The sequence below is a fragment of the Argopecten irradians genome, chromosome 1, assembly GCF_041381155.1.
Source record: "Argopecten irradians isolate NY chromosome 1, Ai_NY, whole genome shotgun sequence".
Classification (NCBI taxonomy): domain Eukaryota; kingdom Metazoa; phylum Mollusca; class Bivalvia; order Pectinida; family Pectinidae; genus Argopecten; species Argopecten irradians.
The window spans coordinates 30,473,125-30,498,190 of NC_091134.1; the positions used below are offsets into that span (position 1 = coordinate 30,473,125).

General features: G+C 36.3%; 1 protein-coding gene across 1 annotated transcript in view; it reads left to right on the forward strand.

Annotated features, from left to right (window-relative positions):
• The window catches only part of LOC138323727 (E3 ubiquitin-protein ligase rnf213-alpha-like), a 121,983-nt gene that overhangs the window by 58,332 nt on the left and 38,585 nt on the right, over positions 1 to 25,066 (forward strand). The window contains 7 exon segments of the mRNA XM_069268534.1: positions 19,661 to 19,795; positions 20,237 to 20,396; positions 21,502 to 21,575; positions 22,838 to 22,970; positions 23,662 to 23,769; positions 23,881 to 23,966; positions 24,617 to 24,805. Of these exon segments, the coding sequence (XP_069124635.1) occupies positions 19,661 to 19,795; positions 20,237 to 20,396; positions 21,502 to 21,575; positions 22,838 to 22,970; positions 23,662 to 23,769; positions 23,881 to 23,966; positions 24,617 to 24,805 (885 nt within the window).

Sequence of the window (25,066 nt, forward strand, 5' to 3'; positions counted from 1 at the left end):
TAGGGGGAAGGGAACAGAACTTGTATAAATTTTTGCTCTGACCCCCTGGGGACAGGAGGGGCGGGGCCCAATAGGGGAAATAGAGGTAAATCCTATAAATCGCTACTTGTCCTAGAGTTCTGCATGGATTGTAACCAAATTTGGCCAGAAACATTCTTAGGGAATAGGAACAGACCTTATATAAATTTTTGGCTCTGACCCCCCGGGGCAGGAGGGGTGGCCCAATAGGGGAAATAGAGGTAAATCCTATAAATCGCTACTTGTCCTAGAGTTCTGCATGGATTGAAACCAAATTTGGCCAGAAAACATCCTTGGGGGAAGGAGAATAGAACTTGTATAAATTTTGGCTCTGACACCCTGGGGGCAGGAGGGGCGGGCCCAATAGGGAAATTTAGGTAAATCCTATAAATCGCTACTAGTCTTAGAGTTCTGCTTGGATTTTAACCAAATTTGGCCCAGAAACATCCTTGGGGTTAACAGAATTCCTATAATTTTTGGCTCTGACCCCATGAGCAGAAAGAGTGGGGCCCAATAGGGGAATTAGAGGTAAATATTCAAATTCCTTCAGAAAAGAAACAATGAACCTTACTAGGCATTACAAACCAGGTGAGCGATACAGGCCCTCTGGGCCTCTTGTTCTTTTGCCAAAACAATGCTCTTTCAGTTTAGGAATTACTCCCTTTTTTTTAACAGTTCCTATAAGATTGAGTGTGCGAAATAAAGATCTTGTTGTAAAATAGGGCAAATTAGGTTTCCAGGGAAAGGGTTTTAACTCTATGGTGTTATAAACTGGTCTTAAATATGTTGTGGTACAGTATTTGACACTCATCCTTGTAGTTAACACCAGGTTCAATTTTTTTTCAAACGATCTTCTCAATAATGAAAGGGCAATGATACTGATATTTGCCTGCAGCAAGCTGGGATGAAGGGCTAAGTTTGTCCAAATGAATGATCTAGACCTTCTTTCAAGGTCACAGGGGTCAAATAGGTTAAAATCTTGAAATGAATTCTTTTGAATAACTAAGAGGCCTAGATATTTTACATTGAGCCTGTGACATGGTGATGGGCTACCAAGTTTGTTGAAATGAATGACCTAGATCTTCATTCAAGGTCTCAGGGATCAAACTGGCTAAAATCTTTAAATGTCTTCTTGTGAATAACTAAGAGGCCTGGATACCTGATATTGGGCCTGTGCTATGCAGGGATGAAGTGCAACCAAGTTTGTTAAAATGAATGACCTTGATCTTCATTCAAGGTCACCGGAGTCAAATATGCTAAATCTGTACACAATTTCTCATGAATATTTAAGAGGCCGAGAAACCTGATTTTGGGCCTATGACATGCTGGGATTAAGGACTACCAAGTTTGTTGAAATGAATGACCTTGACCTTCATTCAAAGTCAAAGGGGTCAAATAAGTTAAATCTTAAAACAAATTCTTGTGACTAGCTAAGAGGTTTAGATATCTGACATTGGGCCTGTGACATGCTAGGATGATGTTCTACCATTTTTGTTGAAATGAATGACCTAGATCTTCATTCAAGGTCTCAGGGGTCAAACTGGCTGAAATGAAATCTTTAAATGACTTCTTATTAATAACTAAGAAGCCTACACACCTGTTTTTAGACCTGTGACATGCTGGGATGAAGGGCTACCAAGTTTGTTGAAATGAATGACCTTGACCTTCATTCAAGGTCACAGGGGTCAAATAGGTTAAAATCTTTAAACAAATTCTTGTGAATAACTAAGAGGCCTAGAGATCTGACATTGGGCTTGTGACATGCTAGGATGATGGGCTACCAAGTTTGTTGAAATGAATAACCTAGATCTTCATTCAAGGTCACAGGGGTCAAATAAGCTAAATCTTTAAACAACTTCTTGTGAATAAATAAGAGGCCTAGAGAGATGATACTGGGCCTGTGACATGCTTTGATGAAGGGCTACCAATTTTGGTAAAATGAATGACCTGGATCTTCATTCAAGGTCTTAGGGGTCAAACTGGCTGAACTCTTTAAATGACTTCTTCATACATGCCATATTTTTCTAGGGGTGGTAAGGGAGATTGATAACCATTTTTAAAAAGGGATTTTGGTCTCAACTAAGGGAGGTATACGCTTGACATATATGAATAAAATTCTATGAATATATGCTTTTCTAGGTATCTGACCTCTCGGTCAAGGATGACCTATTTGTCATCGTGTTTCGTCCGACGTCGTGCGTAAGGACCCTTCTTTATTCAATAGCCTATTCCTCCTTAACCCTTGGGCAATTACATCCGTATGTGGTGGTGTGTTTTGAAGTGACAACAACATTTGGGCGGAATGAAGGACAATCATATTTTAAATAAATTGAGCTTGGTCTGACCCCTTGGGGCTGAGGAATAGTGCAGGGGGCCCCAAAAGGGCAAAATTTTCTTTAACTTTTAGCTTTAAATATACCTACTTCTTCTTCATCCTTGGATGGATTGTATCAATATTTTGGTGTGAAACGTTGTATGCGGAGAAGGGCAATCACTATCTTTTTTTATAATGAGAGCTGGTGACCCTATGGCAGAGGGGCACGGGGTCCCAGGCTCAGTGAGTCCCAAATGACGGAAATTTTCGTTATTGTAAGCTTTTAAAATTCCTATCTCTACCTTCATCGTTGGGTTTGAATTCTCATCCCATCATTAGGTGTGGAACATCTTTAGGGATTAGGAACAGTCAGTCATATTTTAGATATATGAGCCGCTGGTCATGACCCTTGGCATTTTAAGGGACGTGGGGCCCCATTTGGGAAAACTTTCTTTTTAATACTTCGCTTTACAATCCTAACATCCCTCATTCATCCTGGGATGGATTTCATCCCTATCTTGGTGTGCTAAAACATCATTTTGGGGTTACGGACCACTCCATTTTTTATATAATAATGAAGCATAGGTCCAGCATCTCTAGGGTGTTAGTAAGGTGGGCCACAAAAGGCGCAAAATTTCTTAAATTTTTAGCTTTAAAATCTTACTCCTCCTTCATCCTTGGATGGATTTCATCTATATTTGGTGTTAAACATCATTGGGGAAGGACAATCATATTTTATATAAATGAGCATGGTCCGACCCCTAGTGGGCTTAGAGGTGGGGCCCCAAAAGGGCAAATTTTCTTAATTTTAGCTTTAAAATCTTACTCCTCCTTCATCCTTGGATGGATTTCATCTATATTTGGTGTTAAACATCATTGGGGAAGGACAATCATATATTTTATATAAATGAGCGTGGTCCGACCCATAGGGGCTGAGGGGTGGGGCCCAAAATGGGCAAATTTTCTTAATTTTAGCTTTTAAATCCTACTCCTCCTTCATCCTTGGATGGATTTTATCCATATTTGGTGTGAAACATCATTGGGGAAACACAATTATATCTTATATAAATGAGTCTGGGTCCGTATCCTTGGGGTTGGAGGGGTGGGTCCCAAAAAGGCAAATTTCTATACTGGGTAATTTTAGCTGGCCCACATCCTGTTTTTCAGGTTTCGGTCTCCGATCTCAATGAAAATTGGTATATAGGGGTTTTAATTGATGCCGAACAACATGCAAACATTTTCGTTAAAGATTTTGGTATTCCAAGATGGCCGCTGGCCCCACATCCTGTTTTCAGGTTTCGGTCTCCGATCTCAATGAAAATTGGTCTATAGGGTTTTAATTGATGCCGAACAACATGCAAACATTTTCGTAAAAATTTTGGTATTCCAAGATGGCCGCCGGCCCACTGCCTCCTCTTTCTGTTTTAAGGTTTCAGTCTCCGATCTCAATGAAAATTGGTCTATAGGGGTTTTAATTGATGCCGAACAACATTGCGAAACATTTTTCGTAAAAGATTTTGGTATTTCAATGATGGCCGCTGGCCCACATCCTGTTTTCAGGTGACAGGTCTCCGATCTCAATGAAAATTGGTCTATAGGGGTTTTAATTGATGGCCGAACAACATGCAAACATTTTCGTAAAGATTTTGGTATTCCAAGATGGGCCACTAGCCCACTTCCTGTTTTCAGTCTCTGATCTCAATGAAATTTGTCTATAGGGGTTTTAATTGATTCAGAAAATGGAACTTTAGGTAAGGGGACAATCATATTTTATAAAGGACCGAGGTAAGACCCATGGGGATAGTACGACGGAGGTCCAAATATGAGCTTTTCTGAAATTTAACTTATAAAATCTTACTCCGCCTTAAATTAATCCTTGAATGGGTTACAACCATATATGGATGAAGGGCTACCAAGTTTGTTCAACAAATGACATTTACCTATTTTTCAGAAACTTACATATTCAACTAAGGATTTCCTTGTATCGTTTATATTAATCGTTAACCAATACTTTATACTGTGACTTTGTTGTTTTGTGCCATGAGTCAGATGACCGTTAAAGCCCATGGGTCTCTTGTTTTATATAAATGAGCCTGGTCCGACCTCCTTTATCCTTGGATGGATGGCAACTAAATTTGGTGTTAAACGTTGTTGGGAAAGGGCAATTATATATTATAAAAAATGGGCCTGCTCCGACCCCTAGGGGCAGACAGGCGGGGCCCCAAAAGGGGAAATTTTCTTGAGTAAAGCTTTAAAATCCTACTCCTTCTTTCTTCCTTGGATGGATTTCATCCATATTTGGTGTGAAATATCATTGGCAAAGGGCAGTCATATTGTAAATAAATGAGCTTGCTCTGACCCCTAAGGACTGAGGTGTGGGGCCCAAAAGGTGAATTTTCTGAATTTTTGCTTCAAAATCCTACTCCTCCTTAACTCTTGAGTGGATTTCATGTATGTTTGGTGTGAAACATCATTGGGGAAGGACAATCATATTTTGTATAAACGAGTTAGGTCCGACCCCTGGGGACAGAGGAGTAGGGCTCAGAAGGGGGAACTTTGATGAAATTTGGCTTCAAAATCCTACTCCTCCTTTACCCTTGAGTGGCTTCCTTCCATATTTGGTGTAAAACATCATTAGGGAAGGTCAATCATATTTCATATAAAGATTTTGGTATTCCAAAATGGCCGCTGGCCCACTGCCTGTTTTCAGGTTTTGGACTCCGATCTCGATGGAAATTGGTCCATTGGTGTTTTTTGGGATGACGAACAACATACAAACATTTTTTTAAAGATTTTGGTATTCCAAGATGGCTGCTGGCCCACTTCCTGTTTTCAGGTTTGGGTCTCCAATCTCCATGAAAATTGGTCTTTAGGGGTTTTAATGGATGACAAACAACATACAAACATTTTTTTTAAAGATTTTGGTATTCCAAGATGGCCACCGGGCCACTTTCTGTTTTCAGGTTTCGGTCTCCGATCTCAACGAAAATTGGTCTATAAGGGTTTTAAGGGATGGCGAACAACATGCAAACATTTTCGTAAAGATTTTGGTATTCCAAGATGGCCGCTGGGCCAACTTCCTGTTTTTTTTTTCGGTCTTTGATTTCAATGAAAATTAGTATAAAGGGGTATTAAAGGATGCTGATCAATATGATAAAAATTTTGAAAGATTGTCGCTGGACCAACCTCCTGTTTTCAAATTTTCGTCGGCAATTCATTGAATATGAAAGTACCTCAAAAATTTGTTCAAGATGTTCATACACTGAGCAACTGCATTCTTGATTTGTTGCAGGTGGGGATGGGGAGGAGGAGGTCGGAGAGGGTCGTTTGGGGATTATGTATTGGTGTCTGTTACAATGAGTACTTGTTTTAGCTTAAAAATCCTACTTTTCCTTAACCCTTGAATGGATTTCATCCATATTTTTGGGTAAAACATCATAAGGGAAGGACTGTCATATTTTATTTAAACAAGTTTTTTTTTTTTTTTTTTTACAGTACAAATATTTTATTCCCCCAGCTAAGTATGATGTGTATATACATTTGTGGCATTGCAACAAATGTATATACACATCGGTAATTTGGTGAGAGCTGTCAGGGTTGGGGTGCCCTGGGGTCAACTCCCCGAACAATAATGTCCTCGCACAGGAGGGCTCTCGCACAGCATGCATCAATTCATCAATTTAAACAATAAATATAAGTTTTTAGAGCCATTATAGTTAAAGGGAAAAAAGGAAAAACTTTTTAAGAAAATTACTTGTGTATTGAGTATTCTGTTCACATTAAGATTTGGAATTTAATTGTTTTGATTTAATGTTTGTAGTGGAGTGAATAAAACATTTGTATATACAAACAAAATCTAGCACAAAAAGACACACACACACACATATATATATAAAGAATTATAGACAATACACAAACAAAACAAAAAGATTCAAATCATACATATTTAAGTACTACAACATAAAAACATCATACAAACATAGATTGGCATATTTCAAGAACTATTCAAAAATATATTTCCAATTGATCCATATTTGATCAAATTTCTCAATACTTCCATTTTTAATTGACAGCTTTTTTTCAACATCATATTTTGTTAACAAAAACTCACTCAAACCTTGCATATTAATGTTTTGTTTTTTTCTTGATACAGAAAAAAATATAAAACTTCATATAAAGAATAATAAAATTGAGAGGTATTGAAAAAAATTCAGTCTCACCAAACAGTATTGTTTCTAATTTAAATTCCACCACATTATTAGTTTTTTCATATATTTTTCTTTTCATACCTTGCCATATTTCAAAAGATTTTGACAATACCAAAAAACATGTTCTATGGTTTCAACTTCTGTATTACAGATATTACATATATTATTTTCAGAAATATTTATAATTTTTAGGTAATTATTCAAAGGGAGTATACGGTGCTGTAATCTATACTGAAACCATTGTATTGATGTATCTTTGGTAATTAGAAAAAGTATTTTATATTTGTTTTTCCAGTGTATGTTTCTAAAGACAGCTTGTTGCTTCCATTTCTGCTCTGATGTTATCAAACCTTTATTTTTTTCAATTAAACAAAGATACATGTCTTTACATCCCTTAATACTTTTAAATAAAATATGAATATGGCTAGGTATGATTGGTCTATCTAGTTTATTTAACATACTAAGGTTTAAATTTAGATTCTTACATATTTTCTTGATACAACTGCATATACTTCGATAAAGCAAAAAAAATTCTGATTCTATACCGAATCTTTGTTTGAAATCATTAAAAGAAAGAAAATTATTCTCTTGGTCTAATAAATCACAAACATTTCGAACACCCTTATCAAACCATTTTTTGTTAAAAAAGGATTTATTATCAATGCAAAAAAATAGGGTTGTACCATAAAGGAAGTCTTAAAAATTCTGAAGAAGTTCTCACCTGTACTGCTTCAGATACCCTAACCCATGCCTGGAAAACATGCATCCAAAATGTATTATTTGTTTTATGGTTTTTTATAAAATCAGTTCCTAAATCAGATACATATGATATTGGGAAGTGTAGTGCTTCAAAAATATTAATCCAGCATTTTCTATTACTTTTAAGAAGCCTTCGCATCCATGTAGATTTCAAACTAGATATGAATTCAGAAATATCAACCATTTTAAGACCACCATTTTCATAATTTGATATTAATGTTTTTCTTTTGATTTTATCAACAGGTGATTGCCAAATGAAATTAAAGAATAAAGTATTCAAATGTTGAATGAAAATGTTTCCAGGAGTGGGAATGGTTATAAACAAATGATTAAATTTAGGTATAATAATTGATTTCAAAACTACAATTCTTCCAATAGGAGTAAGGAGTCTCCTTGACCAATGCCCAAGGATATTTTTTATATTAGTTTGCACTTTTGTGTAATTTATACTAGTCATTTCATCTAAATTAACTGAAAAATCAATACCAAGCAAATTAAATTTTGTTTCACCCCATTTAAATTTCCATCTATGATGGTATACGTCAGCACTGAATTTTTTCTTCCCGATCCAAATAACTTTAGTTTTGTCATTATTGACTTTCAAGCCAGAGATCTTACCAAAAAATTCTAACACATTTAGAGTTTCATTGAATGAGTTTTGCGATCCGTCTAAAATAATTGATGTGTCATCTGCAAACTGTGAGAGTTTATGGTCTTTTTGATAAACTTTTATGCCCTTGATATTTCTGTTATTTTTTATAAGAATAGCTAGCACTTCAGCAACAAGTAAAAAAAGGTATGGGGAGACAGGATCACCTTGTCTGCAACCTCTTTGTATATTAAAAAATTCTGATAGAAAACAATTTTGTGTAACTGCTGAAAATGTATTATTATATAATGTTTTAATCCATCTTTTGGTGCTTTCTCCGAAATTAAAAAAATCTATTACTTTATGTAAAAAAATCCCATGAGACCGAATCAAAAGCTTTTTCAAAATCAATAAAAATTAAAAGTCCAGGTATATCATTTAATTCTGAATAATTCATAATGTCGTAGATGAGTCTAGTGTTTTCTCCAATATAACGTCCGCTTAAAAAACCTGTCTGAGTTTCCGAAATTAAATAATCTAAAACTGACTTTAGCCTGTTTGCTATGCAAGCTGATGCTAATTTATACACTACATTCAGCAAAGTAATAGGTCTCCAATTTTTTAAGAAATGTCTAGCTTTATCTCCCTTTGGTATGCAGGTGATAATACCCTGTCTTTGTGTAATTGAAAGTTCACCCTTGGTGTAGCCAAAGTTTAGTGATCTAATAATGAAACATTTTAAATTTATCCAGAAAAATTTATAAAATTCGCTTTGTAAAACCATCAGAGCCAGGCGATTTACAGTTTTTCATGTTCTTAAGGGCAGATAGTACTTCTGTCTCCGTCAATGGTCCCTCTAATTTTACTTTCTGGTCATTACTTAACTTCATGAAATCAAATCCTGATAAGAGATGATCCAGATCAACATCTTCAATGGACCCCGAATGATCTGAATACAATACTTTATAAAACATTTGAACTTCATCAAGAATCTGTTTCTGATCCGTTAAAATATCACCATTATCTTTCTCTATTTTACAGATAGTTTTATTGATATAATTATAATTTTCCAAATTACAAAAATATTTAGATGGTTTTTCGCCTTCTTCAAGCCAAGTTACTTTAGATCGTATTACATGTCCTTTCATTTTAATCTTTCTAATATTCTCTAATTCATTTTTTTTTCTTCATACGTTTCTGGATTAGATACCCAAGAATCATTTTTTTCAAGTAATTCTATTTCAGTTATTAACTTTTTTTCTCTTTTATCTCTTTCTTTTTTCTTAAATGATGAATGTGAAATAGTTACTCCCCTGATCTCTAAAAGTAAAGTTTCAAAAAACAGTTGATCATCAATACATAATTCAAGGTCAGAATCTGGTATATTTTTAATATCGTAATTATACATATCAGAAGCATATTGTATTTTAGTTTTGTATATTGTATCTTTAACTTTTTGCACATATTCCTGATCATGTAAGAGATCATTGTTGAATTTCCATAGGCCTTTGCCTCTAACAAAATTATTTAGTTTAAGATCTAATGATATAATAGAATGGTCTGATCTGTATCCTGCATGAATGTTTATTTTATCAATTAAATTTAGGAGGTTATCTGAAGTGAGGAAAAAGTCTAATCTAGCCTGTTTTATTGGGTTTTTCTTCCTCCATGTATATCTTTTGTAGTCTGGATTAAAATGTCTAAAAGGATCTATCAAATTACATTCCTCTATTAATCTAAGAACTTGAGTTCGTGCATTAGGGTTATTTACATGTAGATAATTATTTGAATCAATGTCAGGATCTAAAACTAGATTGAAGTCACCACATATAATACAGTTTGAATTGTCAAAAATATTGATCTGTTCATGAATTTTTTTATAGAAGTCTGGATCATCTCTATTCGGACCATATATATTAATCAATGTAAATCTACTTTTTTCTATAGAAATATTGAGTGCCAGTATGTTACCTTGAGTGTCATTCCACTTATCATAAATATTGAATTCAAAATTGTTGTTAAAAAGAATGCATACCCCCCTCGAGTTGTTTCTATAGGAACTGAAATAACATTTAAAACCCCATTGCTCAATAATTTTCCTTTCTTGGTCTTCTATAAAATGGGTATCTTGGAGACAGAAAATACTAAATTCCCTAAAGTGGCTTTTTAAGAAATTAAAGACATCTATTCTTTTTTCCTTTTGACCTAATCCTCTACAGTTTGCAGATGCTATCCTAATACTTTTTGCCATAATCTAATACATTATAGTAAATATTACACATATTGTCTGTATAGCAATTGAAAAAAAGTATTTAAAATGCAAAAGCAACAGTAGTCTGACACCAAGAATAGGTAAAAAAACAAGTAAATGTATATATATATTGAAATTGCCAATCTATTACACAAAGTAAACACTTAATAACATGAAAACAACAACGAACATAGAATCACCAAGACCCATAAACACAAAATCAAATTTGACATTAATAAATCAAGAAATAAAACAATGTGAAAACCTTGACAGTAGTTCCGAAAGACTGTAAAAATACTTCAATGTCTGCATATCTTATGTATTATCCAAGCCGAAAAATTGAAGAAAAAAAAACAAGATAAAGCAATGCTCGCCATTTACGATATTATAATGTATAAAAGAATTCATACCCCTGGTATCTTGATCAAAAGTATGACTACTATTAGTATTGTACTATTATAAACTACATGTAAATATCGTGACAGGGCATCGGCTGCCATGTCACAAGTAGATATGTATTAGTTAAATTATTAAGATTTATTTTTGATAGCACTATTCTCTACCAATTTCAACTAGCAAGATTGTGTTATTTGTTGCATGGATTTATAGGAGACTTAAAATTTGTTGATAATATAAATAGCTATCATGTAACATATTATCATTAGTCAGACAACAACCGATGTCTTTTAAAAAATAATTATGAAGGTAGAATTTAGTATGGTTACCGTGTTGAGTCGATCTTTGTCTTTTTAAATGGTCTTCTGAAGCAGTAAAACCATAGTAGAATTTCAACCTCGTGTTTACAATTTAACCGGAAATCTTATTGCATTACTAAAAGGAAAACGGACTATTGTTCCGATCCAGGTTAGTTTGCAGCTTTGAAATATAATAGAATTATAGCATTTAAGCGTCCAAAAGACAGGAACTATCGGTGTAGTCTTTAAAGAAGATCAGTAGTTTCCGGAAAGTATTTAAAAAAAAATATATAACGACAGATAATTTATTTACTTTTTTTCTGCAGCTTATGAGTATATATGATATATATATATATATATATAAGTAAAAAAAAAAAAAAAAAAAAAAAGCAAGCACACAAAGAAAATTACCATATTGTGTGTAGATATACTACATTATGAAAGAAATCGTGAAGTGTATTGGACCCGGAAGACCGATACTGTTTTCTAATAGCTAAAACCAACCCACAGCTTCCCTGACTACACCTGAAAAAAAATCCGGCTATGTGTATCTACAAAAATATATCAATTTTATAGGGGTGTAAGGTAAATAAACAATCATAAAATTTGATACTACAAATGTAAATAATACATATTATATTATTCAGTATAGTATTTAATATTATTCGTTATAAAATATAATATCTTCCACAATGTACATGTACACTGTACAGTACATAGTTGTTGTAAATCTAAAACACTAAATGATTCCATGCATACACACTTAAATTTATTCAAGTCTATATTTCGAACGGAATTTTCCTTTGAGACGCGTTATATACAGTCCGACATACGCGCGCGTAAGTGTATTATAGGTATAAATACACATTTATTAATTGAAGTTAATTAATGATGGGCATGCTCCTGGGCGAGCGAACCCCACAGATGATCGAGCTCGTCCTCAGTGGATATAAATTCAGTTCGACCTGACTTGGTAATGACGCGGATTTTTCTATTGGAAAACCTGGCTTTGGCGATGAATGGGCATTGGAAAGCTTGGTCTAGTAGATTTTGGTTGTTATTTCGTCATGTCATCCCTAATCCACATACCAGTCTTTGGTAGATTTTTAGCTCACCTGGCCCGAAGGGCCGGTGAGCTTATGTCATGGCGCGGTGTCCGTCGTCCGTCGTCCGTCCGTCCGTCCGTCCGTCCGTCTGTCTCTCCGTCAGCATTTCCTTTAAATCGCTACTAGTCATAGAGTTCTGCATGGATTGTAACCTAATTTGGCCACAAACATCCTTGGGGGAGGGGGAACAGAACTTGTATAAATTTTGGCTCTGACCCCCCAGGGGCAGGAGGGGCGGGGCCCAATAGGGGAAATAGAGGTAATCCTATAAATCGCTACTTGTCCTAGAGTTCTGCATGGATTGTAACCAAATTTGGCCGCAAACATCCTTGGGGAAGGGGGAACAGAACTGGTATAAATTTTGGCTCTGACCCCCCCAGGGGCAGGAGGGGCGGGGCCCAATAGGGGAAATAGAGGTAATCCTATAAATCGCTACTTGTCCTAGAGTTCTGCATGGATTGTAACCAAATTTGGCCGCAAACATCCTTGGGGGAGGGGGAACAGAACTTGTATAGATTTTGGCTCTGACCCCCCCGGGGGCAGGAGGGGCGGGGCCCAACAGGGGAAACAGAGGTAAATCCTTTAAATCGCTACTAGTCATAGAGTTCTGAATGGAATGTAACCAAATTTGGCCACAAACATCCTTGGGGGAAGGGGAACAGAACTTGTATAAATTTTGGCTCTGACCCCCCGGGGACAGGAGGGGCGGGGCTCAATAGGGGAAACAGAGGTAAATCCTATAAATCGCTACTTGTCCTAGAGTTCTGCATGGATTGTAACCAAATTTGGCCACAAACATCATTGGGGGAAGGGGAACAGAACTTGTATAAATTTTGGCCCTGACCCCCCGGGGACAGGAGGGGCGGGGCCCAATAGGGGAAACAGAGGTAAATCCTTTAAATTGCTACTTGTCCTAGAGTTCTGCATTGATTGTAACCAAATTTGGCCACAAACATCCTTGGGGTAGGAGAACAGAACTTGTATAAATTTTGGCTCTGACCCCCCGGGGCCAGGAGGGGCGGGTCTCAATAGGGGAAATAGAGGTAAATCCTTTAAATCGCTACTTGTCCTAGAGTTCTACATGGATTGTAACCAAATTTGGCCACAAACATCATTGGGGGAAGGGAAACAGAACTTGTATAAATTTTAGCTCTAACCCACACGGGGCCAGGAAAGGGGGGGCCTTTAGGGGAAATAGAGGTAAATCCTTTAAATTGCTACTTGTCCTAGAGTTCTGCATGGATTGTAACCATATTTGGCCACAAACATCCTTGGGGTAGGAGAACAGAACTTGTATAAATTTTCGCTCTGACCCCCCGGGGCCAGGAGGGGCGGGGCCCAATAGGGGAAATAGAGGTAAATCCTTTAAATCGCTACTTGTCCTAGAGTTCTACATGGATTGTAACCAAATTTGGCCACAAACATCATTGGGGGAAGGGGAACAGAACTTGTATAAATTTTTGCTCTAACCCACACGGGGCCAGGAAAGGGGGGCCCTATAGGGGAAATAGAGGTAAATCCTATCAATCCCTACTTGTCCTAGAGTTCTGCATGGATTGTGACGAAATCTGGCCACAAACATCCTTGGGGGAAGAGCAACAGAACTTGTATAAATTTTGGCTCTGACCCCGTGGGGGCAGGAGGGGCGGGCCTGATTGGGGAATTAGAGGTAAATATTAAAATTCCTACAGAAAAGAAATAATGAACCTGTATTCAGAACATTACTTGGCATTACAAACCAGGTGAGCGATACAGGCCCTCTGGGCCTCTTGTTTATACCCGCATTCAGTATTTTGGTTTTACATCTGCGATGAATGAATTTGCAGATAATGTTACATGGTTTGCCCTGCTTATAAGGCCCTAGTCTGTGAGCTGTATCAATTTCTTCCGAATTTATGTCTAATTGAAGTTTAGACTTAAAGAGTTTTATTATTACAGCGCATGTGTCCTCCACATCCTCATTCTTCTTGTCATCCGGGACGCCGGATATTCTAATTGAATTGGATCGCCCGTGTTGTTCAAGATCATTGATAGTTAGAAATAAGTCTCTAGTATCACGGTTGATTTGATCGAGTTCAATGGCATGACTTTCACTTTCTTTCGACAGTTTATCAACTTTGATGTCTAGCTCTCTATTTTTGTGTTCCATTTCCAAAATTTGACCTTCTAATCTCTCAATCTCATCTCGGTGCTGCAGTTTGACATTGTCTTATGATTTGCGTTTGAAATTCCAATGTAACTTTTTTTAATGATTCCTGATGCTGTTCCTTGGTAACGAAATTTTGCATTTCCAATTTCAAGTCCTTCATGAAACCATTCATTAACTCTTCAATTCGTGTCATTTTTAAATCATTTTCTTTTTGGGAATCGTCAGGATTATCTAGAAAACTTTCAAGTGTCGTTTGATCTTTTTCAATTTTTGCTTTTTTCTTTGCCTTTTTTGAAGGCTTTCTACTCACAGTTTTTTTGTCATGGATTGGACTCTCTCCCATACTCATTTCCGATTGTGAAGACTCTCGTAGGCGTTTGGCTGCTTCAGAGGCTGTGTCAGCCATGTTGGTATTTATAAATATTTACTGTTTATGTATGGAAGCTGTACACAATACACAATACACATACACCTTTACATGTACGCGTATGCTAGTTTGCTATTACATGTATATGTAGTCCGTGCCTTGGTCAAATCCAGTCAAGCGGAACTAAACAGGTATTCACAAGACAGTTTTTGTCATTTTAACACATATGAACGCATTTTTTCCATGTTTGTTTGATTTTTATGTTTCTTAACACGTTTGTTAACGTACCTGTGTTTCACGAAAAAGAATTTACAATCTCCATACATTCCAAATAAACACTTTTTTACCGGAGCCGATCGTAATGGTTGTCTAGTCTTGACCGGTCACGTGATCATTTTTCTAAGTTAGATCTGACCCCAGGGGACAGAGGGGCGGGGCTCAGAAGGGGGAATTTTGATAAAATTGGCTTTAAAAGTCTACTCCTCCTTAACCCTTGAGCGGATTAATGCATCCATATTTTGTGTGAAAACATCACTCGGGAAGGACAATCATATTTTAATATAAACGAGTTAGGTCTGACCCTTGGGGACAGAGGCGCGGGGCTCGGAAGGGGGAACTTTAGGTGAGGACAATCATATTTTATAAATTACTGAGGTAAAACCCATGGGGATAGAATGGCAGGGGTCCAAAATGGGAGCTTTGCTGAAATTTGGTTTTAAAATCTGACTCCTCCTTAATCCTTGAATGGGTTACAATCATATATATATGGATGAAGGGCTACCAAGTTTGTTCAACAAATGACCTTTACCTATTTCAGAAACTTACATATTCAACAAAGGAGTTCCTTGTATTGCTTATATTAATTGTTAACCACTACTTTATACTGTAACTTTGTTGTTTTGTGCCATGAGTCAGATGACCGTTAAGGCCCATGGGCCTCTTGTTTATGATGAAATTCTTTGCAAAAATAAACACAAACACATAATTTCATGTTCTGTAACAATTTTGCTTCATTTAGGTATCAATTTTCACATTGCATTTGTTTCTTTGCTTTTTGGAATACAGCATTAGTCAGAGTGTAGCTGAAACAATCTGCTTTCATATTGAATTTTACTGAAATAAAGGAAGGTGTGGTTTTGCAAAAGTAGTCATATCCCTATATCCTTTGGACGGCTGTAACGTATTTATGCGTAATTATTCATTTGCCCCATTTCATGCACCCTTCTGGAGCCCCACTGAGACCGTTGAAAACTAAATACTAGTTTTTTGAAAAGGAGATGTTCATCCCTATATAGCATGTCAATATCGATTCGGTCTTTGCATTAGTGACGTCACAAATCACCTTTGACCATGCCCAAATAAGTCAAAAATTGAGGTCTGAAATCCGGATTTTAGTGTGTGCCCGGAAACCTGTCGTTGTGAGCTTAAATAATCCAGATACAGACATGCAGATGGTCTTAAACGATAGAAGAGATATCAAAGTAAGAGAAAATAGAGAGAAAGGGAAAAGGAAGGGGAAAATAGCACCGATTTCAAAAAAAAAAAAAAAAAAAAAAAAAAAAAACAAGTCCCACGCGCAGGTTTCTGCCTCCCATGACCCGTGCGTGGTGACCTTTAGGGGACTTCCGGTGACTGTTTTTGCTTGTTTGTAGTGTGTACTGTTTGTTATCATCGTGAAAATGGCATCAAACAGAAATCTAGATGCAAACTGCTTTCATAGATGGCATTTGTAATAACCTACTATCAAAAGTGAGTCAAGTTCGAATCCTGCCGGCCGTCGAAAGGATATACAGAAAAACTCAAAATCGGCTAGAAACTTATTTTTATTTCATAAAATGTGTCTACACAATGTTTTATTATGATTTCGACTCGAAAACCGGGAGATTTTCCATATTCCGGACATCACTATATCCTTTGGACGGCCATAACGTATTTATGCGTAATTATTCATTTGCACCATTTCATGCACCTTCTGGAGCCCCACTGAGACCGTTTGAAAACTAAATACTAGTTTTTTGAAAAGGAGATGTTCATCCCTATATAGCATGTCAATATCGATTCGGTCTTTGCATTAGTGACGTCACAAATCACCTTTGAACATGCCCAAATAAGTCAAAAATTGAGGTCTGAAATCCGGATTTTAGTGTGTGCCCGGAAACCTGTCGTTGTGAGCTTAATTATCCAGATACAGACATGCAGATGGTCTTAAACGATAGAAGAGATATCAAAGTAATAGAAAATAGAGAGAAAGGGAAGAGGAAGGGGAAAATAGCACCGATTTAAAAAAAAAAAAAAAAAAAAAAAAAAAAAAAAAAACAAGTTCCACGCGCAGGTTTCTGCCTCCCATGACCCGTGCGTGGTGACCTTTAGGGGACTTCCGATGACTGTTTTTGCTTGTTTGTAGTGTGTACTGTTTGTTATCATCGTGAAAATGGCATCAAACCGAAATCTAGATGCAAACTGCTTTCATAGATGGCATTTGTAATAACCTACTATCAAAAGTGAGTCAAGTTCGAATCCTGCCGGCCGTCGAAAGGATATATATATACATGTACACCCAGTTCTGGAGCAGTTTTTTTTGTTCATAATATTAGACTGGGCTTTTTAATATATCTTTCACAATAATGGATAATTAACTTAAATAAAGTTCTTAAATTTACAAGCACAAAATTCAGAAAATACAGAGAATTGTTACAGTAGTATTCAAAAATGTATTTTAATCGGAGAGAGAGAAAAAGTAAATTTCTTTTCAATTTCATTTATTTAAATTCAGTTACTGATGATAATTTTTTATTATTAATGTATTTTTTCTAAAAAATAAATTTACACCCGAAAATTCTAAAAAAAATAATACCTTTTCTATTTTTAAAAACATGATTATTAGGAAATCCGGAAATTCTATAAAATCTGTATCATATATTAAAATTACCCAAAATGGCGAGGCATTCATGAATTGCAAACGCTTTGTAGTACATCCATCATGAAATAGGAGTAGGCCAAATAAACATAAAAAAAATAAGTATTTTAAGTCATTTACAGGTAGTAAAGTCAGTAGTTTTGTTTAGTATAGTACAGCTCACTAGCAGTAAGTTCATAAAATTTATTGAAAGGCCTAGCTGAGATTAGTTACTAGGCGGGTTCGATGGCCTGAGCGTGAACTTCAGTTTACGTAATTACAAAGATCTAGACCAGTTGAGTGAAAGAAACACCAAAGAGCCTAAGGTTTGGAGAATAAGCCAAGGCTAGCTAATTAGCGGCCCACAGTGGGGTTTTATGTCAGGGGTTTCAGGTGAAAGCTGGTTATCTCTCCGTGCTAATAATTAACCTAGCATGATACACAAAAATATGGCGTGAGAAATATAAAACGGAGGGGTTTTACAGAATAACAGGGTATTTAGACTCTCCTCCCGGGAGACAATAAAAGGCTCTAAAATACGGGAGGTTTTGTCTCACGTTCCGGGTGGTATGGCATGTATAAGCTTCTTGTCAAGGCCTGGATAAACTGCAGGGATGAAGTGCCTGTGACATGCTAGGATGATGGGCTACCAAGTTTGTTTAAAACGAATTACCTTTATCTTCATTCAGGGTCACAGGGGTCAAATAGCTTAAAATCTTTAATCAACTTCTTGTTGAATAGCTAAGAGGCCTATGGACACCTATTTTTGGGCCTGCGACATGCTGTGATGAAAGGGCTACCAAGTTTAGTTGAAATGAATAACCTTGACGTTCATTCAAGGTCATAGGGGTTCAAAAAGGGTAAAAATCTTTAAACAACTTCTTGTGAATAAATAAGAGGCCTGAGAAATGATATTGGCTGCATGTGACTTGCTGGGATGAAGGGCTACCAAGTTTGGTAAATGAATGACTTTGATCTTCATTCAAGGTCCCAGGGGTCAAAAGGCTAAAATCTTTAAAATGACTCTCTTGTGAATAACTAAGGTGCCCTGGACAACCTGATTTTGGTGCCTGTGACATGTTTGGGATGAAAAGCCTGCCAAGTTTGTTGAAATGTAATAACCTTGACGTTCATTCAAGGTCACAGAGGTCAAAATCTACTTAATCTATGAAAACAACTTACTTTTGGATAAATAAGAAGCCTATGAGATAGGATAGATGAGCAAGGCTACCTACGTTTGTTTGAAATGAATGACCTTGACGTCCATTCAAGGTCAAAGGGTTCAATAAGCTAAATCTTTTAAACAATCTTCTTGTGAATAAACAAGAGTCCTAGAGACATGAGTACTGGGCCCGTGACATGCTGGGAAGAAGGGCTACCAAGTTTGGTAAAATGAATGACCTTGATCTTCATTCAAGAGTCTCAGAGGACAAGCTGGCTAAAATCTTTTAATGACTTCTTGTGAATAACTAAGAGGCCTGGATAACTGATATTGGGCCTGTGCTTTGTAGGGATGAAGTGGCGACCAAGTTTGTTAAAATGAATGACCTTGATCTTCATTTCAAGGTCACAGGCTAAATAGGCTGAAATCTTTTAAACAACTTCTTGTAAATCACTAAGAGGCCTAGAGACTTGATATTGAACTTGTAGCTTGGTGAGGATCAAGGGACACCATGTTTATTAAAAGGAATGACCTTGACCTTCATAGTGTATAAAACTGGTAGTTTCTTCTCCTGCTTGGGTTCAGCACTAAAGGAGGTTGGATGACTGGTTCGCATGTTGTCAGTATAATGTGACCAGGTGGGATATGTGTTGCTTGGTGTCTTCAGCAGCATGTTTCAGTGATACAGCACTACTAAAAACGTGAAGAGTTCCACTATACAAGTAGACACAAACACAAATATACCACAGTCTTCCAAAACACGCACCTCGCACTTGACACACGCAAGACACCACATACAAGGGAGGCCTAAATGACCCTGGCTGTTAATAGGATGAAAATATAATAAACCAAGCCAAATGTAAAATTTAATTTTGATGTTCAGAATACTAGCAACAGTTTGTTTTTTTAGTAGTGCCCCACTGGGAACAAGAGGGGACTATAGGTTGGTTTTGTGGTCACCGACCTTATCAGGATCTAATTCCTATACCATTAGACAATGGAACTTCATACTTGGTATAAAGGTCCACCTGGGAGAGAAAGTGTGTTTCATACCAATAAACCAGGTCACTGTGACCTTCTACATGAGTTTATCTAGGTGAATGAAATACAAAGTTTTAATTTGCTTTTTTTATCAAATTTTCACAGAGGAATTTGCCAGACCAACAGGCAAGTTTACAGACTAATCAGACCACTGATTCCCCAAATGGCTGCAGCCTACTTAGACCTGTTTAACAGTGCATTGAGAATGAGGGAGTTTTTTGGCCTGAGGGACTTCTATAGGTATGTTTATTACAGACTTAATGCAGTTTCTGATGTAAAATTTAAGCAATAAGCAGAGAGTAAAATGCATAAATAAGCATCCATTCTCTAGTGTGTCAAAGTATTTATCTTAAATTCAAATGGAATATTTACTGAATCAACAATCTGGAAGAAAAATTTTCTACTGTTATTGTAGAAAGATAACACTTTAGATGGAAGCTGGAGTCTAAGACTGGATATCTGAAATGTGAATTTATATATAAACTTATCAGTTTGAAAATTTGAATTCTGAATCCAGAACTTCACTTTGGAAATGGATTCTGCAATTACATCCATTCATGGTTTTGATCCTAGTGCTACTAACCTCATGAATTTCAAAAATTATCTATTTGTATTTATGTATGTAATAAAAACAAGTAAACAGGCAAAAGATTGAAAAATACTTATCTGATTTCTTTTTAGTTTGTTAAAAATGGTGTATGCGTTTGCTGACCAGCAGAAGAAAAGGCCTACTTGGCACCAGATGCAGCATGCTATCATGCGTAACTTTGGTGGAATGGACGACATCAATCCTGTGGATGTGTTTGAGAGAGTACTCACTACGGTTAACATCACAGAAACCGTAAGTCATCTGAAAGGTTCACCAATATCATAACTATACATCAGTTTTCAGCATACGTGGTAGATATCTTTTAAGCATTAATTGTTGATATTGACATGTAAATTACTTGCCAACTATAGACACAAGATATTGACGTGTGAATTACTGCCCAACTATAGACAAATGTAAACTCCATGGAATGCATTTTAAAAATTGCTTTTTAGGTCACCTGAGACAAAGTCTTAAGTTATGTAACCCTGGGGTCTCGGGTTTCTCCCTGGGGAGGGGGTTAAGTTTACAATAGTTTATATAGGGAAAACACATTTTGAGCATTATTTGGTCATTTATAATAGGAAATTAGTCAAATGTTGTCAGAATTATCCCTATGAGTTGGCCATTGAATCATATTAACAGATTTTCCATGACTCAGACCCCCAGGGGCCTTAGGGGCAGGCCAAAAGGGGTCATATAGGCTAAAACTTCAAAAAAATCTTCTGAAATTCTGGAACTGGTAGAATCAAACGCTCTTCATAGATGGAAAGTTCTTAAGGTCCTTTGGAAAAATTGTGAATTATATGACCTTGGGATCTCAGATTTTCCTGGGGGAGGGAGTTAAATTTACTATTATAGTTATTTATGAACATTATTTGCTTAGTTTTCATAGGAAATTAGTCAAACTGGGTTAGAATTGGTAGCCTGAGATAACATTTTAACATCATATCCAATATCCATATTGCCCCCCCCCCCCCCAGGGACCAGAGGGACGGGGCCAAAAGGGGTGAAAATGACTAAAATTTTAAAAATCTTCTTCTGAATTCACAGTTTTGATAGAACCAAATGATCTTCATAGATTAGAAAGTCAAATTCAAAAATCACTGACTGACTTCAAGGGCCTTATGGGCCAATATATAGTGTTGATATGTTTATTTTTCATTCTGTATCAGAACTCAGGTGACACTGTTAAGGCCCATGGGCCTTTGTTAACTCATAAACCCATGAATTCAATGGAATGTAATTCATTTTATAAAAATTCTACATTGAAGTTTCCTCTTTACCTTTGTTATTAACAGAAATGCATGAAAGCTAGTATATCACCGACCCCAGTTATTCTATCCTTCTGTTACAGAGAAAAGCCTTCGATCCCGACTGTTCACCAGCAGGGCTGATTCAGGCTTGTCTTTCGGGGGACACAAAGGACAGGTATACCATTATACGTGTTTTCAGATAAATTGATGTATTTCAAGAATTTATTAAAACAAAATGGCAGAGGACATGTATTGCTTCTTTGTAACAATATACTCATTATATTTGTCTGGAAATTCTAGTTACAGTCAAACCTTGATGATTCGAACTTCGATGAATCGAATTTCTCGCTGTATCGAACTTTTTGTCTGGTCCCGAATTTCTTCACTATATAACATTACTAACTAACCCATGTATGAATCGAAGTTCTCGATGTATCGAACTTTTTTCATGGACCATTTGTTATAGAATCATAGGTAACTGACACTCGATGATTCGAATAAAAATTTACCTGTACAGATCAGGTGTTCGCCGATACCCCGCGGCATGCTGTCACACCTAGCTGTCTCGCGACGGCCCTTCGCCGGACAATAGGGATTATGACAGCTTGTGTTGCTAGCTTGATATCATCAAGATAATTAATATCACTAATCAGGCCGATACCCGGTGCTTTGTTTTTACAAGCTGCGTTATTAAATCATTAGTACGGCAAAGATACAGTTAGTCGTTTTTGATGTTCGCCGCCGCCATTGGTAGCGGTTTGTAGAATTTACGGAACGGTAAATAGCGAGCCACATTATTAGTAACTCATACTCAAAACTGTTACATTGCACAACTTTGGCATAAATACTGGAGCAAATCGATCATTCTAAATCGAAGTATTTTGTAGGTGTTGTAGCGCTTTCGGTTCCTCCTTTTTAGTTTCGTTTTTACAACGTGTTTTCGTTTTTATATTCATTCCGTAATATTAACCATCGCTTAAATAGTCACCAAACGAACACTTGTACATGGGTTAGGCCTAGTACACGTAAGTCTTGTTTATAATATACGTATGTATTGCTAACGATAGCAATACATGTGATTAATTGCATACTTCGTTTTTATTTTGTTTTGCTTGTGGTAAATACAATGATTATAAAGTTTACGGAACGGAGACGACATGTACACAACTACCACAGTTGGTCATGGTAAAAAAAACATCGGTCTAATTTCAACCACGAATAATTCGAAGTCTCGATGTTTCGAAGTTTTTCTGACGGTCCCTTGAACTTCGATACATCGAGGTTTGACTGTATTTGATAATTTAGAAAAATGCAATTACAGGATGTTGTGAAATATTAAATTGATGTGACATATTATCTAGCTGGTTCACAAAGTTGTAAATATTGACTATTAGGGAATATACTATTAATTTTAAATTGAAACTTATTGCTTTTCAGTGAGAGTCGATACCTACTGTTGTTGACTGAAAACTACGGAGCACTGACTATTCTACAGCAGGAAATCCTAAAGAAACAACGAGCTATTACTATATTTGGTAGCAGCTTTCCTAGTGACCAGGAATATACTCAAGTAAGACGTTTTTTGAATTTAAAATATGTTTCTCTTTCTTGTTGTTTGTAAGTCAAAGTATACAACAAGTCCCTAATTGTTGTATCTTATCATGCCCTAATGAATTCTTGTAAGATATAAGCCATAATATAAATATTTTGTATAATGACCACCTGCTTAATAAAACCACTTCCGTGGGGTAACAAATGTCCAATAAAGACAATAATAAAACCACAGGTAGGTAGAATGTTAAGTTAGTCTGACTCTGGAAATGTTATACTGTAAATCAGCTTTCTTCTGATTTATTTTCACAAATTTTGTTATCAAGGTAAATTTCCTAATTAATGAAAAAAGTCTATCTCCATGAATTAATATCTTGCAATTCTTCAATTACCTGGTAAATTATAATTTCCATTCAATTTTAATATGTGAAATTTAATCTCCACGGAAATGCTTTGAAGTTTGAAGCCTAAATCGTGAAATTAAGCAGCTGCAAAAGAAAGTTGGTTTATTTGAGTGCCATGTGATTGCTAAATTTGAAATCGACAGGTGGGTATACCTGTGCTTGAAGGAAACTTTGCTTTAAACATATTTTACTTGTTTGCCAGAAGTTGAGGGCTAATGGTAGACTATTGTAGTATATCTGTGATTACTTATTATAAGGAAAAGATAATTTTTTAGATAAATAAATTTGTTTCTTCGATATTTTCAGGTTTGTAGAAACATCAACCGCATTAAAGTGTGCATGGAGACGGGCAACACTGTGGTTCTTCTTAACCTGGAGAACCTTTACGAAAGTCTGTATGATGCTCTCAACCAGGTAAGTGCCCATGTTGTAAGAAAACATGTTTAATAGGATTTAAAAACGATAATGACACATCAACACAATTAAGATTTATTCTACTTTTAGAATGAAATGTATCTGTTACAGTACTATGTGGAGTTTGGGGGCGAGCGGTATGTCGACCTTGGACTAGGGACACACCGAGTCAAGTGTAGAGTCCATAAAGATTTCAGGTGAGATGAGATAATTTTTATCAACCATTCTTTAATCTTAACTTAATCTATTTTTAGGCCACCATCATCAGATGATGAGGTATTCAAATTACCATTTGTCCATAGTCGTGGGCTGTTCGTCGGTTACCAATTCTAGTTACCGCTATTTCTCAGAGACTACTAAAGGGATCTTTCTGACATTTCATATGAAGGTTTCCCTCCTAATTGTGCATATTGTATTTTGTAACCGAACGATCATTAAGATGGCTGACAGGCCGCGATCTTGGATTTTTATATCAAAGTAGAAGTTTTTTACCTAATATTTCTCAATTACTGAAGGGATCTTTGTCAAATTTCATATGTAGTTTGTGAAGTTTGAAAATCAAAGAAAAGATTCCTCTTTCCATTGTCAGACATAAATCATTCTTTGGTGAGTGCCAAGATCCCTCTGAGATCTCTTATCGAAGATACTGATTAAATATTATAATTTCATTGTTTCCTGCATAACTATCCTTTGTGGGAATTTTTTTTGTAATTTACTGTCATAGGGTTTTATAAAAAGAATAGATCTAAAGCTATCGCTGTTCTTATTCTTTTCACACTTTATGATAGCTCTCTGGTATCTCTTGATCACTAGATGTTTAGTCTATGATTGTCTGCCTTTATTACAGACTGATAGTGGTAGCGGAGAAACAGATTGTGTATGACAAGTTTCCCATCCCTCTCATCAACCGTCTGGAGAAACATTTTCTCAACGTGTCCACCATGTTGACAGAGGAACAGCTGAAACTAACAGAAAAACTGAAGCACTGGGCTAAAGACTTTGTCAACTGCCAGAGGACAGGTTATGCCCAGGCAAGGTAAGTACCGGTACGGTACCTATAAATGTGCCAGGGTCCATAACACATGTTGTCTTCCGTATTATAAGCTGGTTGTTTTTCATGGGTATAAAATTTCAATGAATCCAAATCTTATGCTCAGCTAACAAGTATATGATTAGCCCATCATTTGTTATATATCCCTGTAAATTTTCATGATTACAACAATATGTCCCATGAAATCACGAAAATATCCCTCCCATGACAATTACCCACTATAGAGATCTGAACCATGCATAGATG